Here is a 24,676-nt window from a genome sequence, read left to right as displayed (position 1 = left end):
TTTGTTTCTTTCATGAAAAATATCCTATTTTTAAAGCAGCCTTAACACTTGGAAAATGAACATTTGCACACAATTGTAACATCTCCGAACAGTCTGTCCACACAAAATACTATCTGCTTCCAATGCTCCTCACCTTTTTAATCATCTCAGGCCTTATTAAGCTTCAGTAAATAACTGAAGCATCAGAAATACAGAGACAGCATCTTTGCCTGCTTACGACTTGTACTTTTGGCTTGCAACTGTAAAGAACCTTTTACTCATTTTAGCAGGTATGAGCATTTCACAGAGCTTTCACTCAGAAAGATACTACTACATCAGGATGCAAATGCCATTTTATCCACTCACAGTCATGGAAAAGTACACAGAGATAAAATTCCTTTCGCAATTCTAGGAGTACATTTCTAGTCCCACATCTTTAGCTTGCCCGTAAGATACCTGTTTGGCAGCACTGCCTACAATCACTAGAAGATATTTCTCAGAATAGCACTAAGGTCACTTTAATGTCTATATCCTTGACACTGGCAGCTTCTGTGACTAAATTAATGTTTTATTTTTATGGCACATTAGCTTCAAAATGTATATCATGCTGCAAAATTCTCTGTACAGGTGTTCACTGTCTACAATGCTAACTACAAACCATGTATCTGAAAAAGCTTAAAGTAATGGTGTATGAGAAATAAAGCTACATGGCAGAAAAATAAATTATTTTACTAAATTTACCAACTGGCTTTCAACTTACTCATTATAAAATCCCTCTGTTTCCTTACTCCTACAGTAGAGAGAATTAGCAAAACTGTTTACTGAGATGGCTTCATACAGCAAAACCATGCAGATTTCTACTAAACAATGCTTGTTTTGTTACTTGTTTTCAGAATTTTGCAGCACTAATGGTCCTGTTTATGTGAAGATTAATAACTAACAGTTGTAAATATATTTCAAACAACTGGAGGCTGAAGAGGAAACAGATCGTATCAATGGATTTGCTTGTGAACAGACTTCAATGCAATCATTGCGCATGGATTACAATTCAGAGGTCACTTTTTTATTAGTTATGTCCTGAAAACCATAAATAATGTACTAATTTTAAAGAATTACGTTAATTGACTCAATCCACATAATTCTCCAGAAGTTTCCTCCAAATGACTAGCAATCAACATTCCTTTGAAGTTCATTCATATTTTTTCAGGATGATTTTCAACAATGCCTTCTTGACATCAGAAAATGAAAAATACACATCTAGAATCCATAATTCAGATACTATGTGGAAAACAGATCAATATTCTGTAATGGTCTCTGATCAAGATGGAATTAACAACTATGATATAATCTTATTACCAGCAATTCATCTACTAACCTCTTTCAGAAGTGCGTTGCACAATTTGATAGAATCATAATAAAATTTGAGTTAGAAGGGACCTTTAAAGGTCATCTAGTCCAACCCCCCCCCTGCACTGAGCAGAACTAGATCAGGTTGCGCAGAGTCCCTTCCAACCTGACCTTGAATGTTTCTAGGGATAGGGCATCTACCACCTTTCCGTGCAACCTGTGCCAGTGTTTCACCATCCGCACTGTAAAACATTTCTTCCTTATGTCTATTCTAAATTTCCCTTCTTTCAGCTTAAAACCATTGCTCCTTGTCCGATCACTACAAGCCCTGGTAAAAACTCTGTTCCCATCTTATAAGCCCCTTTTAAGTATCGAAAGGCCACAATAAAGTCTCATTGGAGCCTTATCTTCTCTAGGTTGAACAACCCCAGCTGTCTCAGCCTTTCCACAGGAGGTATTCCAACCCTCTGATCATTTCTGTGGTCCTCTTCTGGAATGACTCAAACAGGTCCATGTCTTTCCTATGCTGACGACTCCAGAGTTGGATGCAGTACTCCAGGTAGTATCTCCAAGCTACTAAGAATAACAGCACTTATTATAACAGTGTTATTTCAAAATAAAATTTCAGAGATGACTCTGGTCTTGTCACTTTAGTCCACACAGGATTAACCAAAGAAATCACGGAAGTCTCGAGCAAAAGTATCAGTCTAACTACTAGTTTAGCTTTCCATGGTTTTCAGTGGCAAAAAAAAAAAAGCTATGTCACCAAGATTCACTTGCCTTTCCCCAAAACATTAGGTTCACTAACATACTTACAGTAATTAAGAAAGTTAAATAGACATCTATGGAAAATGATATGGGAATACTAAATGTTTCACATGAACAGTAGATTCTACAATGCATGTAGAAAGCACACAGGGGTTTACTTCCCTTTCCTCCCCCAGCCCCTGCCACCAGTTTCAACAACTCTTAGCATGAGTATTTCAATTTTTAGCTTCCATTATCTGTCCACTAAAGAAGTCTTAATTCACATTCACTCTCCCTTCTACTGACACACTGCTGAGAACTTGTCAAGAAAGTCTATAGACTGCATACTTCCTCTACTTTTCCAATACTCTGTATACTTTCTCTACTTAATTTTTCCAATTCAATTTCAAAATTGAGCTCTGGTTTAAAGATCATATTTGTCACACCCATGCAACAGGATTAGGCGATACTGTTGCATCTATTTCTAGGGGATTAGATTTGATGAGCCAGAACATACTCTTCTGTGTCAATCTCTATTTCAACCTTTATCAGCATGTCCTAGATTGTCTCTTCAAAACTGAACAAAGAGGAACTTTAATTATTGTTTGTGAACACTCTTCAGCTATGGTTCTCATGCTACGCTTTTTTACTAAACCACCACATTCAGCCCTTCTCTTCATGATATCAACGTCCTTGTATTCTTTTGTTCACTCTTTGAGGTTTATCCTCAAACATTCTTTCTTATCTAGCCCTACCCCTTAATTTGTAAACACCCTAGTAAAATACGTTCCTGCCTTCTTTGTTGTACTTCCTTCTGAATTCTTATTAGTTCTTTGATCTGCTAAAGTTATCAATATCCCAAACATATGAAAGAATTTCTGGATCCCTGTTTTTTACCTCTCCTGCTGGTGTCATATTCTCCTTATATGACATTCCCAAGCCTAACTTCTTCCTCCATTATTTTTCATCCTTGAATTCAACCCAGCATGTTTTTGAAAATAATTTTGAATTCTTCTATCAACCTGAAACTCTCAACTCTTTTCAACATCAGAGCTCTGATGGAGGAGCAATCACTCAGGAAAATTCTGGTATAGTGAAAATTGAATATATTAAATTTTATTAATCCAGTTTTAAAGTCAAAATTCTGCAGTCAGTTCCACTGTTGCTAACTGCCAAATTCTATCAGCTGTTATGTCAGTGTTTCCAGAATACATTGTCTTCTACAAAAACCTGACATTCAGCTTTCCATACCTGCATCATATTTCATGTGAGGACTATTCTAGTACTTCCGTGTCTACCCACTATACTTACTGCCTCATTACTCTTGAGTTTGTTCAGAAAAGTGTATGTTTTCTGTTCTCTGCCTCTTAAAACTCGGAGCTGCAGCTTCTTGTTCAAATTTCCATCATTAGACTTTATTTTTGTCTTCATCTACTTCCTGACTCTTAAGTCTATATGGTACTTCCATATGCTTATTTCTGAAATCACATATTCTGACTCTCATGATGGTGCTTTAACTTGCCTGCTGTGCTAGAAGCCTGTAAAATCACCATACAGCCTCTAATCAAATCCCCACCTAAACAATCTCCTTTATTTTGAACTCATGTAAATACTCAAAATAAAATGAGAACAAGTGTACTGTATCACCTGTAAGTTTACAAGAAACAGCATTCTCCGAAAATCATATTTTATGGAGGAAAAGTATCCACCTTTCTTCCAGTCATGATTCTTTCCCATTTCACAGTTATTTTTATTACCATTCTTACTGATTAAGAAGCCTTAAAAATCTGAGTTACAAAATGTTATCCTGTGTTTCTTTGTAAATTGTCTATTTCTCAATTTACTGATACAAACTTTGTTTACAATTAAGCACACCAAATTTTTTCTCAATCTACACCTGGGCCTGTAAGTTCCTGTTCACATGTGTAAACTTCGTAACTTTCTCTACTGACTCATTTTAGCATTCTAGTGAAAAAAAAGAAAAAAAACACCAAACCAAACAAATTCCAAAAAAAAACCAAAACCCCCACCCCAAACTAAAGAAATGGAAAAATACAGTTCAGTTTCTAGAGGAAACAAAAATATGCTTTCAGACAGGGCTGCACCTCCAGTTGCAGCTGCAGAAATTCTATTGAAGGTCTAGCACCTAATACTGATATCTGTAGAATATAAACATTATAGCAGAATATAAACATTATATACAGTACAACCACATTATTTTTAAGCTATGGTTTCCTAAGTTGGATTCCACTTTGTTTTCTCTAAAAGTAATAAGCTAATGGTGTTTTCCCATATTACCTGTATACTACATTCAACAATCTGACATGCCAATTTAAGATAATGAAAGAAGACAGCACTTATAAAATACAGGAAAGTGTGACCAGGCTTATGCATGTATGTTAAACTTCTCAAGCCAGATAAAACCATCCTGACTACAGAAGTACAAGCAACCACTCACCTCATTAGTATCCTAAGAATCTATATGTATTATGATTTCCTTTTAATAAATTAATTCTTATGAAGAAGTCTAAAAACCTACTTACATGTCCAACTTTCAGCTACATAATATGAAAGCAGATCTTAACATGCTAATTACAGTTCTAAATTCTGGAATATGATGACAGGTTTGAAAAACAAAAAGTCATGTAGAGCTGGTCAGATTTGCCATCTCCTTTTCTGTAGTCACGTCCATACGCCAGACATCAAAGTACAACATTTTCCACTGATACTTTGCAGTTAAGATATACTTTTACTGATGCCAAGATCTGACTTTGGGTCACAGTTACCACTCATTTTTGCTACACAATTAAACCAAGAAATCCCACTTTCAGTTACAACCTTTAAAAATCAACTAACCTTTCAGGATTGAAGTTGGAATGAAACAATTCAAAAATCCCATGAGTTTGAGCTCAAATTAGTTGTTGGATTTAAACAGCTGGAGGAGGGAAGGGAGACATATCTGAAGCAAGTATACTGAGAGCAGCAGGACTCCCTTTAGGAGAGAAACAGAGAACAGTTAGTAAAAGTAAGTGGGATAAATAATATGAGAAGAGCAGTCTACTAAATTAAAAAAGGATAAAAGGAGAGAGCATTAATAAGTCTTAAAAGGAAATGGAACAGAAAAGGCAAAGAGAAGGTAAGAAGTGGAACTGGTGATGGTCCAAGACTCCATGTGCAAGTATTACCTCTAAGACTGTAGTTATTTGCCTCTAATTAAGTGTAAAACAATGTGAAAGGTATGTTATTACAGAATAAAGTGACATGGGGGATTTGGGAGTCTCATATAAGGTTAGGATAGAGTCACTCAAACTACAACAGCAAGTTCCTCAAGTGTTCTGACCACAGCTATGTTGACAAGGGTACTTCGTCTAAAACCTGATTAGGACAAAACAATAACTCAAAATACAAAGGATGGCAGGTAGCGGTACTGGTACTTTAGTCGGCATTACATTTATGCATATCTCATGGAACGAATCTACCAGTATCAATGTCATTTCAAATTTATATTGACTCCTGTGTCATTTAGCTTCTCAAGACCAGGCAGGTGTCAAGCACTGTTCCAAGCACTCCATCAAGCACAGCTTCAGGCTCTAAACACATGAGACCTGTTTGGAAGTGCTTATAAGAAAAAAATTATTTATTTTCTAAAAACTAGATGCAAGCACTAGTTCTAGGGAAGGTGCTAGCTTCCTACTAAAACATGAGGCCAAGACCCAAAATATGCACAGCCACTAGAAGCTATCTAGGACTTAGTCTTGATAATGATATCCAGGATTTAGTCTTGATAATGACATCCTTGCATAACAAAATTTGTATTGCAGTTTCAGCTTGATATAGCATGCTTTTATTTGATTTCCTAAGCAACGATGTGAAAGTTTCTAAACTTTTATGGTACACATCTCCTGCCACTCACTGGTTATGGGATAGTATGGATAATAAGAGTTCACTTGTCTCCAAGGAAAGAAATTTTAGAACCAGGGTATCTTCATGCTGGGTAAGAGATATCACAACAGGAAAAGCACGTGTATTACCTATATGCCAAATACAGTATAAAAAAACGTTTAAGTAATTACAATATTCATCAATCAGCATTACTGAAATGCTGCCATTGTTACACAAAAAAAAAAAAGAAAAAGAAAAAAGATTGCATAATTTCCATGTGCTTTTATGTGAGACAAACATTGTATTTTATTTTATTTATTAGTTCTTTAACACTGACAAATAGCTAGAAATTGTATAATATTAGTATTGCATATGTCCTTCCTAGACCTGACTAATTCTTGAAAGACAGGCCCCAGTACCAAATCCTAATCAAATGGCTATAGTTTCTCAGCCTCTTTTTTTCCATGATAGAAAAAAGATCAGACTGGATTTGTGAAAGATAGGAAAAGTTTATGGTTACTGGGGTCAGAGCAAAATGCCAACCAACCAACCATATAAACAAACAAACTGTCTGCGGAAAGGACATAGAGTTACTGTGAGTACAACTGGACTCAGCAAGTTGCATTGTGCTCAGAGAGAAACTGTATTATCGCTCCATTTCTTCAGTGTACTTCCTCAGATATTTCTAGGACAACTTCTAGAAATGTGCCCTCCCTATCCTACAAGGCAGACTATAAATGTAGAGATTACGCAAATAGAAATTGTAATCACACATTCTAAAAAAAGGCCAGTAATCGCACTATCATTGCCTCACTGAAACAAATGAATCACTATTGCATAATTTCCTCTGAAGATAACAGGAAGTCTTGATCCTTACTTCAACGCTGGATTTAGTTCAATGGTTTATTTAATTTTCTTAAAAAACACTATCATCATCTGGTGGTGTATTTTGCTACTATATAAACTGCATGGTATGAAGATGAAAGCATTTCATTTAGTTAGCATTAAACATTTAGAATAAGACACAGATTTATTACCTTACAGTTATGCCAAACTATGTGGGGGTGAGGGTGGAAAATGAAGTAACATGAAATTAACTTGACATAACTGTTGAAGATTTTGAGAACAAACAACATGCCAACATTTTACATGATGGAATTCTGACTTTTCTGTCTGAAAGTGAAGACAGACTAAATAAAAAAATACAGCTTGAGGATGCTTCGTATCCTTATTCATACCATCCATAAAGCATAAAGGGACATGACAAATATTTTGAAAGAAAACCTTACAGGTTTTTCAAACAAAAATATTTTTCACATTTTTTCTATAATTTGGGGGGGAAAACAGGTTTTCCATTTACAAAAGTCCACTATTTATTATTAACATACAACAAGAATCTACATAAAGCTACGTAAATGAGTTGTTGACTTACGTGGTAACTTTTCAGTCTAACAAAATCGACTTTCATAGAGATGAACCTTTCTGAATTTCTGCTGAGATTTTTAATGTGCTCCACAAGGTCAGCACAGAACTTGTAGCCACCTTTGAGGACACAGAGAACCACAATATCATTGTCTCCAATGTCTTGCATAATATCTTTGGCCAATCGTTCTGTCCTGGGGCAAAAAAATTAAGGATAACATTAGATGCAGATTCTCTAAACTCATGGTATGGTTTCCATGTGGTTACAAAGAAACAGTATGTATGTGGCTTGAATGACAGTATGTTTAAGTGTCATGGCTTGGTCTGGATTGAATTCACAATAGGCAGAGTGATGGATGCAAAATGCAAAGCATGTGAATCAAACTGGTTAACCTTAAATTTTATAAAAAGTGTACATTATCATTATGTCATACAGCAAAAGAGAAAACTGCAAACAGCTTAAGTGACTTGTTTGAGGTCAGGCACACAAGAATAATCAAGGTGATGCCCCAAAGAACCTGGAACTGCAGGGTTCCCATATCTGTCTTCTCTTTGACAATTCTGCATTTCAAACACATCATGACAGATGACTGAACCCAAAAGATACACATTCTGTAATAGACACCACATCTTTCAGGATTCCATTTTTTGGTTTTATTTTTTCTCTAGCCACTTGACACTACATAAATACATTGAGCTTCAGTAAAATCTACATGTGTGCATTTACCAGAGAAGAATAAGCTCTAAATTGAATACACTAGTTATGAACAAAAGCTGTCACTTCATTATCACATTTTTGTAATTGTAATGCTCAAGCAGTAATTAGCATTTTTTAGATTTAAAAAATATAAGGTATCTTTAGATCATCTTGTTTGACCTCTTATACGTAATTCCTTTTACTCATGTAAGAATGAAGATTAGTAAATGACTCTCACTTCCTTTACTGAAGATTAGTAAACCAGTCTTTTATCATCTCTTATCAAGTCTGAAAATAACGGGGAAAACCTCCCATAAAAAAGAAACATCTCTCTAGGGATTTTTTTATATATATACTCTTCCTCAGATTGTCTGATGAGTTGAAATTTCAAAAACTGCCAAAGACCATTTTATATTTTAAAAAAGTAGGAACTCCAGCGTAGACAAAAATGTACTAATTTCAATTTCTAAATAAAAGACATACCATTTTTTAAACTTATATTTAATTGCTACCAATCTAGAGAATTTTCTCAAGGGCTGAACCTTCTTCCTACATGAAAATTTTGCATGATCACAGTATATTCGGTTCTTTGTCCTTTTCCATTATAACAGTATCAGTCTGTTCTGCTGGAGTAAGAAAAAACCAGTGGCATTTATTCTGCTGGAGTACAAAAACACCACTGGAGAGTTACTTACTTCAAACAAATTTATATTGAATCCTATGAGAACTTCAGTTGGAACATATTTATTTTAAAAGGAGGAATTAAGAGTCAGTTGACTCTAACCAAAAGAGATGAAAAATTCAGCACAATGGTTACTGAAAATGCAATGAAAGAAAGCTTGTGTTTTAAAAATAAAGCAGCCATAACTCTTCCTTATGATGCATGTCTACAATATTCTTTTAAGGAGTTCCAGTGAATTCAGTACTTGCAACTGGCTGTTTAAATGTGGTAGACAGAAAGCTGCAGGCTGAAAATGTCCCATGAAATTCTATTCAGATATTCCCAATAAATACACTGTTGAAAATTACCATTTCCATTTTGTAACATTTTCATAAGATTTTTAACAGCACATCATAAACTGTTAGTGAGCATGAACACTGAGCTGGACTCAGCAGAAATACCAAAGCACCACCAGGTGCCCACGTGGAGAGTACATGGGGACTACTACAAGGTAAGGAATGAGGGCTGGTCAAGCTTTCCCACTGCTACCTTCCAGACCTAGCACCTGGACCCAAACAGTCCCTGACACACTTTCTGGTTGCATTGAATGGCAGAAGTCAATAGTGCAGTCAGGAACTATTAGGTTAATTGGCATTAACGACTTGTACTAGGGACTTGTCAAAGTTGTACATAACTCAATGTTGGGTTTTCTCCTTTTCATATTAAAAACACAGGACGGTTGGAGTGCAAGTGAGGCTTTCAAGTATAACTATATTCAAACCTTTGTACTTGCTCTTTCACCTTGAGTTGAGCTCCCTTGCAGTTTACATTCCAATGCCAATTTCACTATATGATCACTCACCTTTTTGTGGCACCTGTCTGATTTAATGCCCAGATCAGATATTCAGTGAAAGAAATTAGACAGGGAGTTGTAAAAGCAATAAATTACAAGTCTGGTATTTCCTAATTTTCAAGTATTTTTTTTCTTTTAAAAATGAAATAAAGTATTTTTATAATTGCTAATACAATATTTTAAGACAAATATCATATACACAGTCTGTGGATGATAAGCTTTATAAAACAGAGTAATACTACTGATCAAAGAATTTATTTAGTAACATTCAACCAACACATACCTGTCAACAATAATGCCATGTGGTATGAGCACATACTCCAGATCTCCGTAGTAGTGCTGAGGATAAGTGAACAAATCCAGACTGTATCCAGGCCAATTGTCTGAAATCTGAAATATCAAATAATGTTGTTAAGAATACTTCATGGTGTTTGACAATATGTAACTAAAATCAGTGTTCTAGTACATTCTTTTGGCTGTTCTAGTACAGTTTATTGGCTGAATTAATCATATGACATGCTCTCTTCCACTCATAATTTACTGTTTCACTTTTCCTATTAATTATTTTGCTTCTCAGTACACCTCAGAAATCAAATGCTACAGTTTTTTTTTTTCCCACAGAATGTGGGAAATTTCACCTGAAATTACAAACAACTAGGCAGAATAAGTATTTAGTACTAAACTAGTGGCAAGACTAAGTTTCTTACTAATTTCAAATTCGAAAGGCAAATGTGAGATTACCACTAAGAAGAGGTTCTCCAATGGGAGATTCAGACAGTGGGATTGAAAGTTGTAAAATCTTACATTAAAATCATACTTTTCTGGTTTAGAGGTACTTTAAAGTCATACATAAATAAATATTCTATAGATGAAATAGCATGTAGGACAGGGAGAAAAAATTATGTGGTTCATGGAAGGTATCTGTACAAATCAGTGGAAGATTGTACTTCTTGCCAAAGATGAGGTTCTTAATTTACATAAGTCATCAAAGATGAGTGATTACAAAATATCTACTTCTCAATTTATGATTAGCTACTCTATAAGCCCATACATTTACAGAAAAAAAATATTTTACAGATTTAATATACTTTAGTTTTATAAGTACTAGCATACAACAATTAGGAGATCCCAGAGCACTGAGTGGCGATAGGGACTAAGTAGATCAAAAATAAGCCGACAGGTAAAGGCTTCAGAAAGCTATGAAGATGCAAACTCATCAGCACAAGAACTAAACACACTGTAAACCAACAATTTTCAGAATTCCTTATGAAAGATGAGACCTGCAGGCTCACAAGGCATGTTGGAATCTTTACAAAGCTTTGCTTCAATATCGGTTCACAACAAAAAGCAACATCTAATAGGTTTTTTTACAATCATGTTCCTCAAGTCACGTATTCTTTCTTCTTTCTAAAGCTTGCCCACATGAACCTTGAGTAGAGGGATAAATGGTGAGAAACTTGTCTTTGTAAAGTGCAAATCTTAATGGCATGTCTGCTAAATATAACCTTTAAAGGCCCATCACTGAAACTAACCTCTGCTTGTAATTTCATGTGGTATAGCAATAAATCATGTCTCCAAAAAAACTCAAAGCTAACACAAGCTATCTGATGTTGAGGTGTTCCTCCACATCTAGTCTTCATGAACTTCGGCCATAGCCCTGCCTCATGCTGTCCAGAAACACTGTTCCATCTCATGGATTTTCGATTGCTTGGCTTTTTTTTTTTTGCATATTCACCGACATCTACAGATGCCTCAGCTGCTGTGTTTTCTTAACTCTGCCCAACTGCTTCTTTATTCCAAAAAGAGGTTTTTATTGGTAACTACCACTGAACACTCCCCCATAAAAAGCATGGCTCATAGATCACTGGACTTACACAAGCCTTGAAACTAGAAAAAAGTTACTTAGTTATGTTCCTCATTTCCACAGAAACATGAGATTATAAATATCCTCCTTGGCAAGGTTTTTAATTAAGAGGCAAATCTTGCTCCAGAAACCCTGCTGCACAAGGCCTGTGAAGCCTATTTTCTCATCTTCATTTTCAGCATATAAGGGTGGCTGAAACTTTTTAAACATTTTGTAGCAATGAGCTGCCTGGCAGGGTTTTGTTCAAAAGTATCTTAACATAAAAAGAAACAATTTCAGATAGCGTTTTAAATTGCCTAAGGACTGTAAACACCCACTAAGAACCCTTGTCAATACCGCTACTGATGCATCCTGGTCAAATTCCACGTGTTTAGTGTGATGCAGAAGATTAAACTAAATGGATGGAAACTTCTTCAGAACTCATCCAAACCAACAGGTTTCACTTAGGTTACAGTAAGTCCTTTAGGAAACAGGATCAGCATGAAATTTTGATTCTCCTATCTATCCTATCTGAATAAAAGAACATAAACTGCATCGCTTTGCAATAATACAGAAGTTCTCAGTTACAAGTGCTAACTGGCATTTGACCAATAAGATTAAATTCACATATACTTTCTAATTAATTATCTTTCTAATACGATAAGCCTATTTCATATTCTTCTTTAAGGCACTTCCCAACATTAAGGAGAAATTGTCATCTACCCTAAAGCTATTCACACTGTTATGCAATGGAACAATTTTCATGTAACTCTAAATTTTTCTGAGTATTCTGCTTGTGAATTAAAAAAGTGTGATTATCCTCAGTTTAATAGCCAAGCATCAAAAAATAGCCACCTCAAATTAAATTTTAAGTTCAACTTCTTTTGACTTCTGGCTTTAGCCCTTGAAAATGTGAAGCAAATATTTGTGATTGTTTCAATATAAAGACAGAATTCAACTGGATAAATAAATATACATACTGAATATATCGGTATACAGATGTGTAAAAAACAACCCCACAGTGCAAGAAAGGTCTGTTTTTAAAGTTCAGGCCTGGCATGTTCAAGCAGCCCAGCAGAAATTCTCCAGCAGGTCTTTCAGAAGTTGATGTGAACATAGACAAAAAGGTATACAAATACATGGCAATACCCAAAAGCGCTCCTTTGAGGCATTAAGAGAGAGGCTGGAGACATTCAACACCTTTGGAAGAACACTGCTAGTTTTGTTGTGAGGTCTCAGCACAGTACTCACTTCAAAGCAACAAGGATCTGGATTCTGCTTTGATATTAAACAAAGGAGCAAGCATCTAGCAAAATCTAGCTTTGTAAACTTAAATCATGCTGCAAAAGCCTTACTTTTGGTTGGGCGGAGAGAGGGGTTGAGGATCACATGCACACATTTATGCATAGTAAGCAGAAGAAATCAGTACAGCAGAACATGGTTATGAGAATTCACAGCCTCCTTTGCAATATCCTCACGTTGCTTTGGTGCTAAACACAGACACCCACTTAAAAAAAAAAGTCATTCATTACACAGGTGCCAGGAGAGGTGGTTGATGCGCAGTGGTTTCAGTCAGAGCTCCAACACACAGCAATAGGTTTCTTTGGCAGGGGATGGAGTGAAGGCTGGTAGGGACAGGACGCAACACTGCCTACACAGAGCCCCCAACTCTGCTCCATGATCCGGGTAGCAGTTCTACAACTTGGTTAAAATCCCAATGCCACAATAAAATACAAACATTCCTAAGGTGGTGACAGCGATGGAATTTCCTTCACAGGAGAATCTGGTTTGTCCCTCAGAATAAGGAGCATATTTATTCATTTCATAGAGCGGTTTGGGTTGGAAAGGACCTTAAATACAATCTAGTTCCAACCCTCCTGCCGTGGGCAAGGGCACCTTCCACTAGACCAGGTTGCTCAAAGCCCCGTCCAACCTGGCCCTGAACACTGTCAGGGATAAGGCAGCCACAGCTTCTGGGCAGCCTGTGCCAGTGCCTCACCACTCCCATAGCAAAGAATTTCTTCCCTACATTTTTGCACGATTTATTTAGCCCCACTGGTACTCAAAGCGCACTGCCAAAGTTCGGGCTTCTTCCCACCACAGAAGGATAAGGAGCAGCCGGACAGCGTGTTTTTACAGCGCTCGCGGGGCCCCAAAGGCCTCTAAGCGTTTTGGTGAGCGCTACCCCTGGGCATCCTGACCTCAGTTACTCAAGCAACCTGGTGAAGCGCACAGCCACCTCCGCCACTGCCCGGGGTAATTCAGGGCTGCGTTTTCATGGCGGAAACCAGGAGCCCGGTGAAGCCTGGGGAGCCGGCCAGCCTGCCCACCCGTAGTCCGGGGAGCCCGGCGGCGCCGGGTGTCGTCCCCACCCGGCAGACCCGCAGGGATGGGGACAGCGGGCTGTCCCCTGCGGCAGCGCAGTGAGGGGCCGCGGCCCGAGTGCCGGCGGGGGAACCCGGAGCAGGCTCCGTGAGGGGACAGGCGGTGGCTGGGAGCGGCCTCGGGTGGGGGCCAAGCAGAGGGGCAAGGCAAGGAGCGGAGAGGGTCCGGAGTCCGGCAGGGAAGTGAAGGGCCGGGCCGGGGCAGGGCGGGGGGGGGGGTCAAGAACAAAGCGCCGGGGGGAGCCACATCCGTGGGGTACGGCGCTGAGGGATGGGGGAGCGGGGTCTGCGCAGCGCATGGCGGCAGAGGGCGGGAAGGAGCGGCAGGGAAGCGGGGGGACGGTCGGGGAGAGGATCGCGAACTGTAGAAGACGAGCGGCCGGGGCGGGCCGGGCGACGCTTTGCATTTACCACAACGCCGCGGCCTCCGCCGCTCCGCGCCGCCTCGCCGCTCCCGCCTTCCCCGGCCATCTTCCTGCGCCCTGCCGAGGGGCTGCGGCGGGGCGGGGCGGCGCCGGCGGGGAGAGCGGCTGGGGCTGGGGCTGGGGCTGGGGCTGGGGCTGGGCCGCGGCACAGGAGGTGTCGGGGAGGCTGGCACCCGCCGCGCCGGGGGTGCTCATTAGAGCTGGCCCCGGGCTGTAGCCTTGTGTTTGGGGTCGGGTTCCCCGCCTCCCTGGGGAGCGGAGCCTGCGGTGTGCCCGCCGGCCGCCGGGGCTCCCCAGGCGGGCGCTCGACATCTTTTCTTAAGCCGTGACACGATAGGCTGGATCGGTAAAGGTCTCTAAAGAGGAGAGGAGACACGGGCTGTAACCTGTGAACTGAGGGGTACGTGGAGTCATGGAATGGGTGTTGAGAAAGCACTGCACAGGGCACAGGTAGCCTTGGTGAGGTGGGTACGAGGGGGAAGAAGCTACCGGCTTGGAGAAGCCAGCGGCAGTGACAGGCTGGCAGGGTGGTGGAAGGGTTTGGACAGCTAGGTAGTAGGCCTGGGCTGAGTAAATTAGTCGAGAAGATTAAGCTGATGTGCTTTAAACTGACATTTTAACAGGTTTTTGCTTATGCTTTATGGAGAAAAAAAGGATGCCAGGAAGCAAAATTCCAGTAGTTCATTAATCTTGCTTTCCATCCTTGCTGACTTATGAGCGGATGCTCCTTCCTCCACAACCCTGTGTATGTGCTGGAGGAAGCTGTGTCTTCCCAGAGCCTTCAGCCCATTGCCATGTTGCTCATGCTGTTGGTCCAGCAGAAGGAAAGCTGATCAGGGTCCACACAGCCTTCTACCCCTCTCCTCCTCCCCCTTCCAATTCTGTTAACATCATTAGTAATACTTAGCTTTAACAGCCTCACAGATGAGTGGGACCTTTTTTCTTGTCTTGGGTTGTTCTGATCATAGTCTACCTTTACATTCCCATGTAAGAAGTTCAAATTTGGACTTGCTCTATCACAACATGGCTTCTGGGCAAAATGCTAACAGCCTCCCAGTCCACTGCAGGGAAAATTATGGCTTTTCACTTTCTTAAAAGTGAAAGTTGGTTATGATTTCTGGTATTTATCTGTTAAATATACAACTGGTAGAATTCTGCCATTCCTGCACTGAAAATTATTAAAGGAAGAAGAAGTTACTTTTAGGGGAGACTGGGGTATAACGAAATATGCTTACTGATACCTGAGGGGCTTTTACCGTTCAAGTAAGCAGACATTTCAAGTTGGTACACTACTTTTCTAAAATATAGTCATTGAGACAGGTAGGTCAGAAGTCGTAACAGATGAATCCAGAGGACACTATGGGTCTGTATACAACAGGAGTTTGTTGTCCAACATGGGCTGGCTTTTAGTTGTATCTTGTTAATGCACTTGCATTAGAGCTGATAGCCAATTAATAGCTTAGGCATCTAGTGTTAAGAAAACTTCTATAAATGAACACCAATTAAAATCTGGCTAAATACTAAAGCAATTAAAAATCATCTTGGAGTAGATGCTTTGTTTCTTATATGAAGCCAGATTTGTTTGCTTTTTGGTGGATTAAGGAACTATTTTTAGATGAACTATTGCTACAATTGACATGTCTGAAAGAAGACCAGGTTTACAAAGTGGCACTGGCTGACTCCAGAATATCTACCCCAGAAGTGATGCCTCTATATGAAGACTGAGTTATACTGGAGAAAAAAAAACCAGTTCCTTTAATAGTGCTTTAAAATAAACTTAATAAAAAGTAGTGAATTTGATAAACAGCATATACAGACTTGCACAAACCTACATAAAGTAAATAAAAATATTTTTGTAAAATATATAGGAGATTTTCATAATGGGCAAAATCCCTAAAGATGTTTGCCTTTCAATTGCATGTAAACATTTCATACAAATATTGAGAAAGAAAGTTGAATATTTCATCTAAAATTGGGGATTAAATGCTACTGATTTGTACCCACAACCAGTTTTCAAGATTTGAAGATTTTTCTTGCTTGGAGGTGGGAAAAACCCCTCCTAAAGCCCACATTCACTCTAGACCCAATGCATTCTGACTTGGTTACCACCACATTACAGATAAAACTGCTGTTGCAGAAACAGAACTGGGCTCTATAGTTCTGAAGCTATTTGGATTACAGCTAGAAACTCAGATCAATTTTGCCACTGCTGTATGAGTACTGATTTCTTCTAACTTTGGGACTAGTTGCGTTACTATTACAATCTTCTGTCTTTTTTTAACTACATTCTTTATCAGACCACTGCAATACAGGAGATTGTTGTAACTACACCACAGACAGAAGCTTAACAATTTAAAAAATACTAACATGAATTAGATGCTAAAAAATAAATTCCTCTGGCATTGTACTGAAAAACGTAAGCAGGAAATGCTTATTCTTCCCATCAAGATTGGATGACTGCATTTTGTCATCAAGATTGGATGACAAAACCAATACCAAATTTGGTATTCTTCTCTTCCGACAATTTCCCAAGACTCATTTAAGAAGTAAAATGAAGTGCCATGTCTTGCTAATAACAGTAAATATGAGTATGGAAATTAAAAGCTAGATATATTTAGCTGGGGTACATTTGAAGGGTAGTGCTACTATCAGCAGCCACTGGTCCAACCCACAGAGTTGCTCTTCTCCATGTAAGATATTTTCATTGGCATAAAATGTAATTATTTTAGTTTTTTTTTTTTTAGTTTTTCTTTTGCAAATGAGACAAATCCCTTGTTCTGTAAACCAAGAGAATTAACAGAAACCAGAATTAATGAGGTTCTTTGTACATGATGGAAATGAAGCTGCCAAGGATTTAGCTAATTAGTAACACTGATTTTTTCAGTATGAACTGGTGTAGAATGTATGAATTTACTGTGGATTTTCAAAGCCTTTTTTTTTTATTAAGGCCAAAGATGATTATCTGAAACTTGATATTGAGGCCTTAACTGTGAGAAAGACTGTAAGCATTCTGTAGAGCATTTCTATTATCTCTGTTTAGTTGTTTGTTTATAAACTAAAAATAGAAGGAAAAGAATAAGCACTTTTAGATATACAACCACGTAAAATTATAAGAGAGGAAAAGAACAAATAAAATAGGGTAGATCATACTAACAAGTAGGTCTCGGTAGGTCTGGACACATAGTCAAAAGACATAAAGGAGCAGATAGAAGAAGTGACACAGAGAAACAAAGCAGAGTTTGGACTTATATGCAAATCCCTTGTGATTATTGTACCTTGGGCCTTTACAGAATGAACTTCATAATTTCAGTAAAACATCTTTTCCTCTCTTACCCTGTTACTGATAAAAGCAGGACATGGAGTATCTACCTTTTCACAACTCTAATGTAAAGAAATGTTGAAAATAGAATCTTGGGGGCAGGGATATATGAAGAAAGCAGCCCAAGACAAACATTATCATGGAGTTACCTGTTCACCTTTGCAACTCCAGTATGTATTCTCCTTCCAAGAAGTCATAACAAAGATTTGACAACTCAGTTTTATATGTAAACACCAAAAAATAGCCAAGAAAGGCACAAAAATCCAGAATATTTCAAGAGGTATGGCTTACCTAGATAGAAGCTTGACAATTAGGGGATGAAGTAAGAGCTCTTATTCTGGTTCTGCCTGTTCCTTGCAGCTGTTATGTGAACAGCAGAACTGTAAACAGTTTTATCAAGCATGAACCTGCATTTCTCAATGGTTACAAGGTAAGGGATCTCTCCCCAGTTGTTGCAGAGAAAGACATTTTTGGGTAAAAAAATCACTGAAGAGGCTATTAAAACATAAAGTCTAGCATATACAGTACTTTAGGGCATGTTGAAAACAATTTTAAATTGCTTTCATATCCAGTTTGAATATATTCCAGAATTTTGAGTTCTTTTACATTACCTGAGGCAGTTACCCAGCCCAAAGGGTGGCTGCTGAAGATCCTGAGTGCAGCAGAGCATATTTGCCAGAAAGCATTACAGGCATCTGGGAGAACACAAAGCAGTGTTTCAGATAATTTCCTTACATGCAAGTACCTAGGGACACCTCACAGAAAGCTATCCAATTAGGCAGGCCTAGGAAGCATCCTACAATATGCAGTAGCATAGATGCTGTACTTTCCCTTTGTGACTACTGTACTACATTCAGCAGGTGATGGATTGGCACTACAGGCTGGAATCTAAGTTCTGTCTACCTTCAATTTCAGCATAACTAGCACCTGGAGGAATTTGAAAGTTCAGCCTTAAAGCAGTTGCAGCATCTAAGATCCACAAGGGAAACTTGGACCATTTAGCTACCACAGTTAACCTGTTCTGAGTCTACAGACTGACTCAGGCTGTGAAAATTAATTGTAGTAACTTTGACGTGAAGAAAATGGCTGAAAGCTGCCATTCAAGATGTTCGTGTGGTTTATAAATTTTTGTGACTTTTAAATCATCGTTTAATGATTTAAAAGTCACTGCTAGACAGAATTCTGGGCTTTGACTAATATGGTCTATGATAAATATCTTTAATACAAAACTACATTTTTGTTTGTTGTTAATCTCACTGTGCCAGACTAGAGCAGCGAGAGCTTCATATTGCAGTTTCCTGGCTCCTGAAGATTCTCTTCCTGCTTTTCAGGTTCATCTTATTAATAGAGTTCTTTATAGCTGAAATAAATGCAAACAAAAATTTCCTCTTATTCTTTAATACTAGAATAAGCTTTATTTCTTTCATAATACTATGCAGATATTTCCCATAGCCAGCTATTGCGGTGCATTGATGTTTGAGTGGTAAAGCATTATTTTAAAGAAATGCTGCTCACATCGTATCCTATGACAAATTCTTCATATACAGCCATGAAGACGAGCCAGGGAATTGTAACTATATAGTGGGTCACACCCAGTGTGATGAATTTAACTGTTATTGTTTCTAAAAGAGATTGTCCTCTTGGCTTCATCCCCCCCCCCCCCCTTTTTTTTTTTTAGTTTTGTTTTTGTTTTCTAAGAAACTCCAGCAACTTTGGAAAAATCTGCAGAACAAAAGAATTCTGAGTGTTTTGAACATGCAAACAAGTAGCAGTTTAAAGCCTGTTTTTTCCAAATACCCCAGTAACCTTGATGTAATTTTGTATACTTCACAGTTTGCCTAGAATAAACAGTGCAGGGAAAGAAGTGTATTGGAAAGCAGAATCTGGTCCAGCAAGTTCTCCTGTAGCGTAGGTAAGTGAAATGTTCATGGCCGGCCAAACCCTGAGCTCCGCACAGAATAACCCACTCCATAAGGGTGCCAGAATCCTGGATCCAGACCATTTGCTAATTGTATTGTTTGTGTAAAAGACAGACCATTCCTCCTCAGCAAACAGCAAAACGTGATTGTTTCTTAACTGTACAGTGATTGGGGCCACGTGTTGCATACTGTTGATTTTTTTTCCTCTGAAGAGAGAATTGTTACACTGCTTCTTCAGCTTTAATATGGCCATTGGAATATTATGGGAACTGTTCTGCTTGTCTACCTTTATAGCAGCTTTGGGAATTAAAGTATTGAGTCATCTGAATTTTCCATATGGGAGCTTCCACCTAGGAAGAGTAACTTAGTCATTAATTTAATGAATTTCGAGTGACTAGTTTGAGACAATAGCTTTCAAACTATTATACAGCACTGTCCTGGTTCAAAGCATAGCTTTGAACTTTAGGCACACAGATCCTGTATTTAAAACATACGGGCCCAAATTGCAGAAGTCATGAACCCCAACTATGAGAAATGCAGTATCAATGCCTACCAGTGAAAAACACAGGTCATTTACCATTGCATTTCAAAAACATTCTATGACAAAGACATGAATAAATCATACTGCTCCAGGGAATAAGTTAAGTGCTTTAAATCTCATTTCTCTTCCTTCAACTCCTACTTTCCAGTTGCTGAAACAAATGATATGTGGTTCTTGGAAAACATCCTTTTAGTAAACTACTTGAATCTGTTCCCTTTATTGCATGGTCTTAGTTCAACCCCAGATTATCATATTTATTATTATTATTATTGTAAGCATGTAGGAGCTCTACTTACAGACAAAAACGTTATTGTCTCAGACACTAAGCAAAGAGAGAAAAAAGATCCCCATGACAGATAACTTACAATCTAAGCCTAAGACAAGAAACAACTGGCTATAGTGCCGGGGGAGTTCAAGAAAACTGCACAGATCAGCGAGATAAACCCTAATCTCAGCTCAGCAGCAGCTAGGCTGCTGTTAAATTTTGGTGGGCACCACTGCAAGGAATATTTGAGGAAGGATTTGAAGACAAAGTTACTCCAGTGTTTGCATGTTTGTGTGAATTTCTCCATGCTGTGGAGTCAATGTGGAGACAGGCATGGAATAATGGATTAACAACACAGGTTTGTACTGTGACTGAACAGAAGTTCATCCTCACAGTAGCGTCAACAAGGCCAGGTGACATGAATGCAGTCTACTATTTGGCTATGCCTGCTCATCTACAACCATTTGTTGGAGGTACAGTTTAGGAAAAAAATAAGTATGTTTTTTATAACTTGGTGAAATGGAAGCCACATTTACTTCAGCACCCTTTAAACAGTAAAGAAAAAAAAACACAAACAAGAAATTTAGCACACCCTGGATTCCTGCCACAATGCCACTGCTTAGCCTGGAGGATGAAAACCCAGAATTTGCTCACATTTTATTTACATAACATTGCATAACAAAAAGGAGCTGAAGGAAGACTGAGGCAGGATGAAAATAAAAACAAAACTGCAATCAGTCAAGTACACATCACTGCCTCAAATGTGTACTGATGGGGAGAAATGGTCAGTGATACTTCGCTTAGTCAGGCTCAGTATGCCTCTAAGTTACTGAGGTGGACAACCCCAATCAGCTAGAGGGCTCAGCAACTGGCTTCCTTAAACTATGGGAAATGTCAGGCAACCTTAATAATATGCTTTGCCACCTGTCTCTCCTGTAATTATATTATTATAAGCATCATAAAGCTGAGGATGAAAGTGTTGACTAGGATTAGCATTTATCTAGAACTGCCATTAATCTGCATATATGTGAAATTTTCTTATCTGAAAGATGTCTGCCTTCATTAGGGCTGAAGTTGTTGGATACATTGTATGCCAGTGAAAGGACTAGGTCTTAGCTGTGTGGCAGAGCCATCATAGCAGCAGTTTGTGATGATGACTTTTCACACAAATACACAACAGGACAGAACATGCCCTCCTAAAATAAAACTCACCTGCAGAGATTAAGCAAAATGAAATCACTGAGGAATTTGTCCCATATTATTTCTCACACAGAATTTTGCCCTTAGTGTTTCATGGGGGATATGCGGTTACCCCTCTACAAGGAAGATTCTTGAGGAACTGTCCCAGACGTGGTCACCAGGAGTGCATGCAGAACCCAAGAAACCACCGTGCTTGAGACCAGCCACATGGAGCCCATATGCTCTGGTCAGACCTGATGCTTGCTCGAGGCAGCTCTGTCGGAGCCACACAATCAGGAACTCCCTGCATTTGTGATGATGCCATATCTGATCCCTTCCTTCCTGGATATAAATAGTTTCATTCTGAAGAACAGCCAGTGAGATATTTATCATAATTTCATGTTGCTATTTTAAAAAAATAGATACACAGTTTGTCATGCACAACTTCCAACAGGAAATATTTTCTGTTTGTGACAACATAGTTCTTACTGACTGATACATAATTCATACCCTGTTTAGCATGTGTTTTTTGATGGTCATCCAATTTAATATGGACTGTTTAAAAATACCAGTTTGGTAATTATGAGGTACTAGAAGCATTTTGATTATTTTCTTTCTCATTATTTCATTGATTATCAGTAATTGACTAGTGAATTCAGAGAATATTTCAACTAGCAATGCTACTTTTTAGCCTGTGGATAGACTTGTTTCTTTTAATATTTAATTTTTTATGAAGGAAAAAGTCTATCAGAATAATTTGGCTTATTCACTTTTTTGGTTTAGTTATACTGATGGTAATTATGAGTCAATGTATGAACATTACACCTTCAATTATTGGCATTTGCTGAACATATAAATACATAAATATATAAATAAATTGCTTTCTTTTTTGATTCTGTAAATTTATTTTATCATACTTCCCAAAGAGATTTAAGGGGTAAGTAAGATATCCTTCTGTGTGTATTTTCAATGGTTTTCATTATAATATATTTGGTCCATAATCAGAAGTGTTAGTAGGTCACGTGGAATACACATCAAAATAGATGGAAGGAGTTATAACCTCCTCACAGGATGACAGAAGCTATTCACATGTACCAAGAGATTCATGTATCCTGCATGGCAGCAGAGCTACCTCTAAAGCTTTATGCAAAAAAATTCCACAACACTGTTGAAGCACACTAGTAATAGCCCACGCAGCTACAGAAGTGTACTGGCTTTGGTCTTTCCTGTTAAGCAGGAATACTTTTGCATCCATTCCCATGCACTTCCTAACTTCCCCATAATCTACTAATATCCTTCTACCAGTTTTAAAAAAAGAGTCATGATGATGAATGTTTCTAAGTGTGGCTTAGTTACTTGTCACAAATTTTGGGATAAGCCATCATCTACTTTGCATTTCCATAAAGTTTACTGATGATAAATGGAAGAACCCAACCCACATCCTTAACCTAATCCAGCCAAATGGTCTACAAGTAACTAAAAGCTGAGAGTGAGTGTCGTGGTTTAAACCCAGTCAGGTAATTCGTTCGCTCACTTCCCCCCCTTTTCTTGCCCTCCCCCTGCTCTCGGAGAGACGGAGAGGAGAATCAAAAAGAATGCAACTCCCACGGGTTGAGATAAGAACAGTTTAGTAACTAAGGTATAACACAAATCACTACTGCTACCACCAATGATAATAATGATAAAGGAAATAACAAGGGAAGAGAATACATCATCTCACCACCAGCCAACCGATAACTCGCCCCCCCCAGCCCGACCAAGCTCTGACCGATGCCTCCTCCAACCCCGCAGTCTCCCAGCCCTCCCGGCTACTCCCAGTTGCATCCTGGGCATGACGTGCTGTGGTATGGAATACTTCTTTGGTCAGTTTGGGTCAGGTGTCCTGTCTCTGCTTCCTCCTGGCTTCCCCTCCTCCCTGGCAGAGCATGAGGCTCACAAAGTCCTTGGCCAAACCTAAACATCACTATCAGCTCTGTTCCCAAGCTGAAAGTCAAAACACTGCACTGCACCAGCTACCAAGGAGGAGAAAAATGACTGCTACTGCTGAACCCAGGACAGTGAGGCAGTGGGAATGCATGCTGTTCTGGAGTCAAATCCAGGATCTTATTTTAAGCCACAAGAAAGAGCCATGTTTGATTATATAGAATTTCTTAAGAAAGGCATCTTGTCCTTCACTAGAAGATAATGTGACATGTTACTAAGTGCCAGTAATTGGTGTAGTTTTGTTAAAATATACAGTATAAGTCATTCTGTTGAGTAAATGGTAAATGAAATTCATACTTTACAAAACCACAGCTTGCTTCCAGCTTGTATCTCTCAAAAATAAACATGATTGCTGAACAATAAGTTACAGAGAACAAAATACACATTCCTGCTCTCCCATGCTATCACAGTGCATGTCATAGACAAGTTTAAGATGCACAAGAAATACAGCCTAGAATCACTGTGGAGTCTTCAAAGCCATTCCCTGACACATTCATGAAAGGAACTTAATGTACGTGAAAAATTGGCTTTTAATAGCTCATTTGAATTTTTTTACTTCATCCTCTGCTGATGTCAGATACTATGATGTCACAGCAGCTGATGGTGCTAATGATTGATACCATCCAGAAAAACCTTTTGCTTAAACTAAGGTTAAGTGTAGGAAAGAAAAAAAATTTCTCTTTTTATGCAAATAATTGCACTGTAGTGTGCGCATACAATTTCTGCCTACGTTTTGACTCACTTGCTGGAATATTGCTTTCATTGTAACATTACACACAATAGAAATCAAACCATACTTTCCTACTTTAGTTGTAGATTTACTATAGTATTACAGAATTATTTATACGTAAACACACACTGAAAAGCTACATGTGGTATCTGTCTTGCATGAAGTCTATGTCATTACAGGCTTCCACTATAAAAACTGAGTTTTTGTAACAAAAAATTATTACACAAAATGTTATGCAGAAGTTAAGCTTTTTAGAAATACTATCACTCAAGCTTTTAAGTAAAGTGCAACAGCTCTTTAGAGACTAGTCCAGAAGCCATTTCACCCTGAAGTTATATTTACCAAGATCTCTTCAGCAGCCAATTGTTTCACTTTGTTTTGGCTATGCAAGAAAAGAAATGCTCCAAACATATGAAACAGTCTTTTTTATGTGTTGTGTACATTTACGGAAATCTTAGTAGTTAATAAAAATTATGAAAAATAATAGATTAAATTCACAG

General features: G+C 38.5%; 1 protein-coding gene across 3 annotated transcripts in view; it reads right to left on the bottom strand.

The window, feature by feature from the left end:
- Positions 1 to 14,348, bottom strand: part of PRTFDC1 (phosphoribosyl transferase domain containing 1) — a 45,853-nt gene extending 31,505 nt beyond the window's left edge. For all 3 annotated transcript variants that reach the window (XM_062633590.1, XM_062633591.1, XM_062633592.1), the window contains exons 1-3: positions 14,227 to 14,348; positions 9,872 to 9,978; positions 7,388 to 7,571 (exon numbers count right to left, since the gene is read on the bottom strand). In XM_062633590.1, coding sequence (XP_062489574.1) covers positions 7,388 to 7,571; positions 9,872 to 9,978; positions 14,227 to 14,286 — 351 coding nt within the window. In that variant the 5' untranslated portion in view covers positions 14,287 to 14,348. The remainder of the gene's footprint in view (positions 1 to 7,387; positions 7,572 to 9,871; positions 9,979 to 14,226) is intronic.
- Between the last annotated feature and the right edge of the window lie 10,328 nt (positions 14,349 to 24,676).

Source organism: Pezoporus occidentalis, unplaced genomic scaffold (genome assembly GCF_034315485.1).
Source record: "Pezoporus occidentalis ecotype Australia unplaced genomic scaffold, CSIRO_AGI_Poc_V1 ctg40, whole genome shotgun sequence".
In the NCBI taxonomy this organism is placed as follows: domain Eukaryota; kingdom Metazoa; phylum Chordata; class Aves; order Psittaciformes; family Psittacidae; genus Pezoporus; species Pezoporus occidentalis.
The sequence above is the reverse complement of the archived record's forward strand: the minus strand, read 5'-3'. Positions and strand labels throughout refer to the sequence as shown.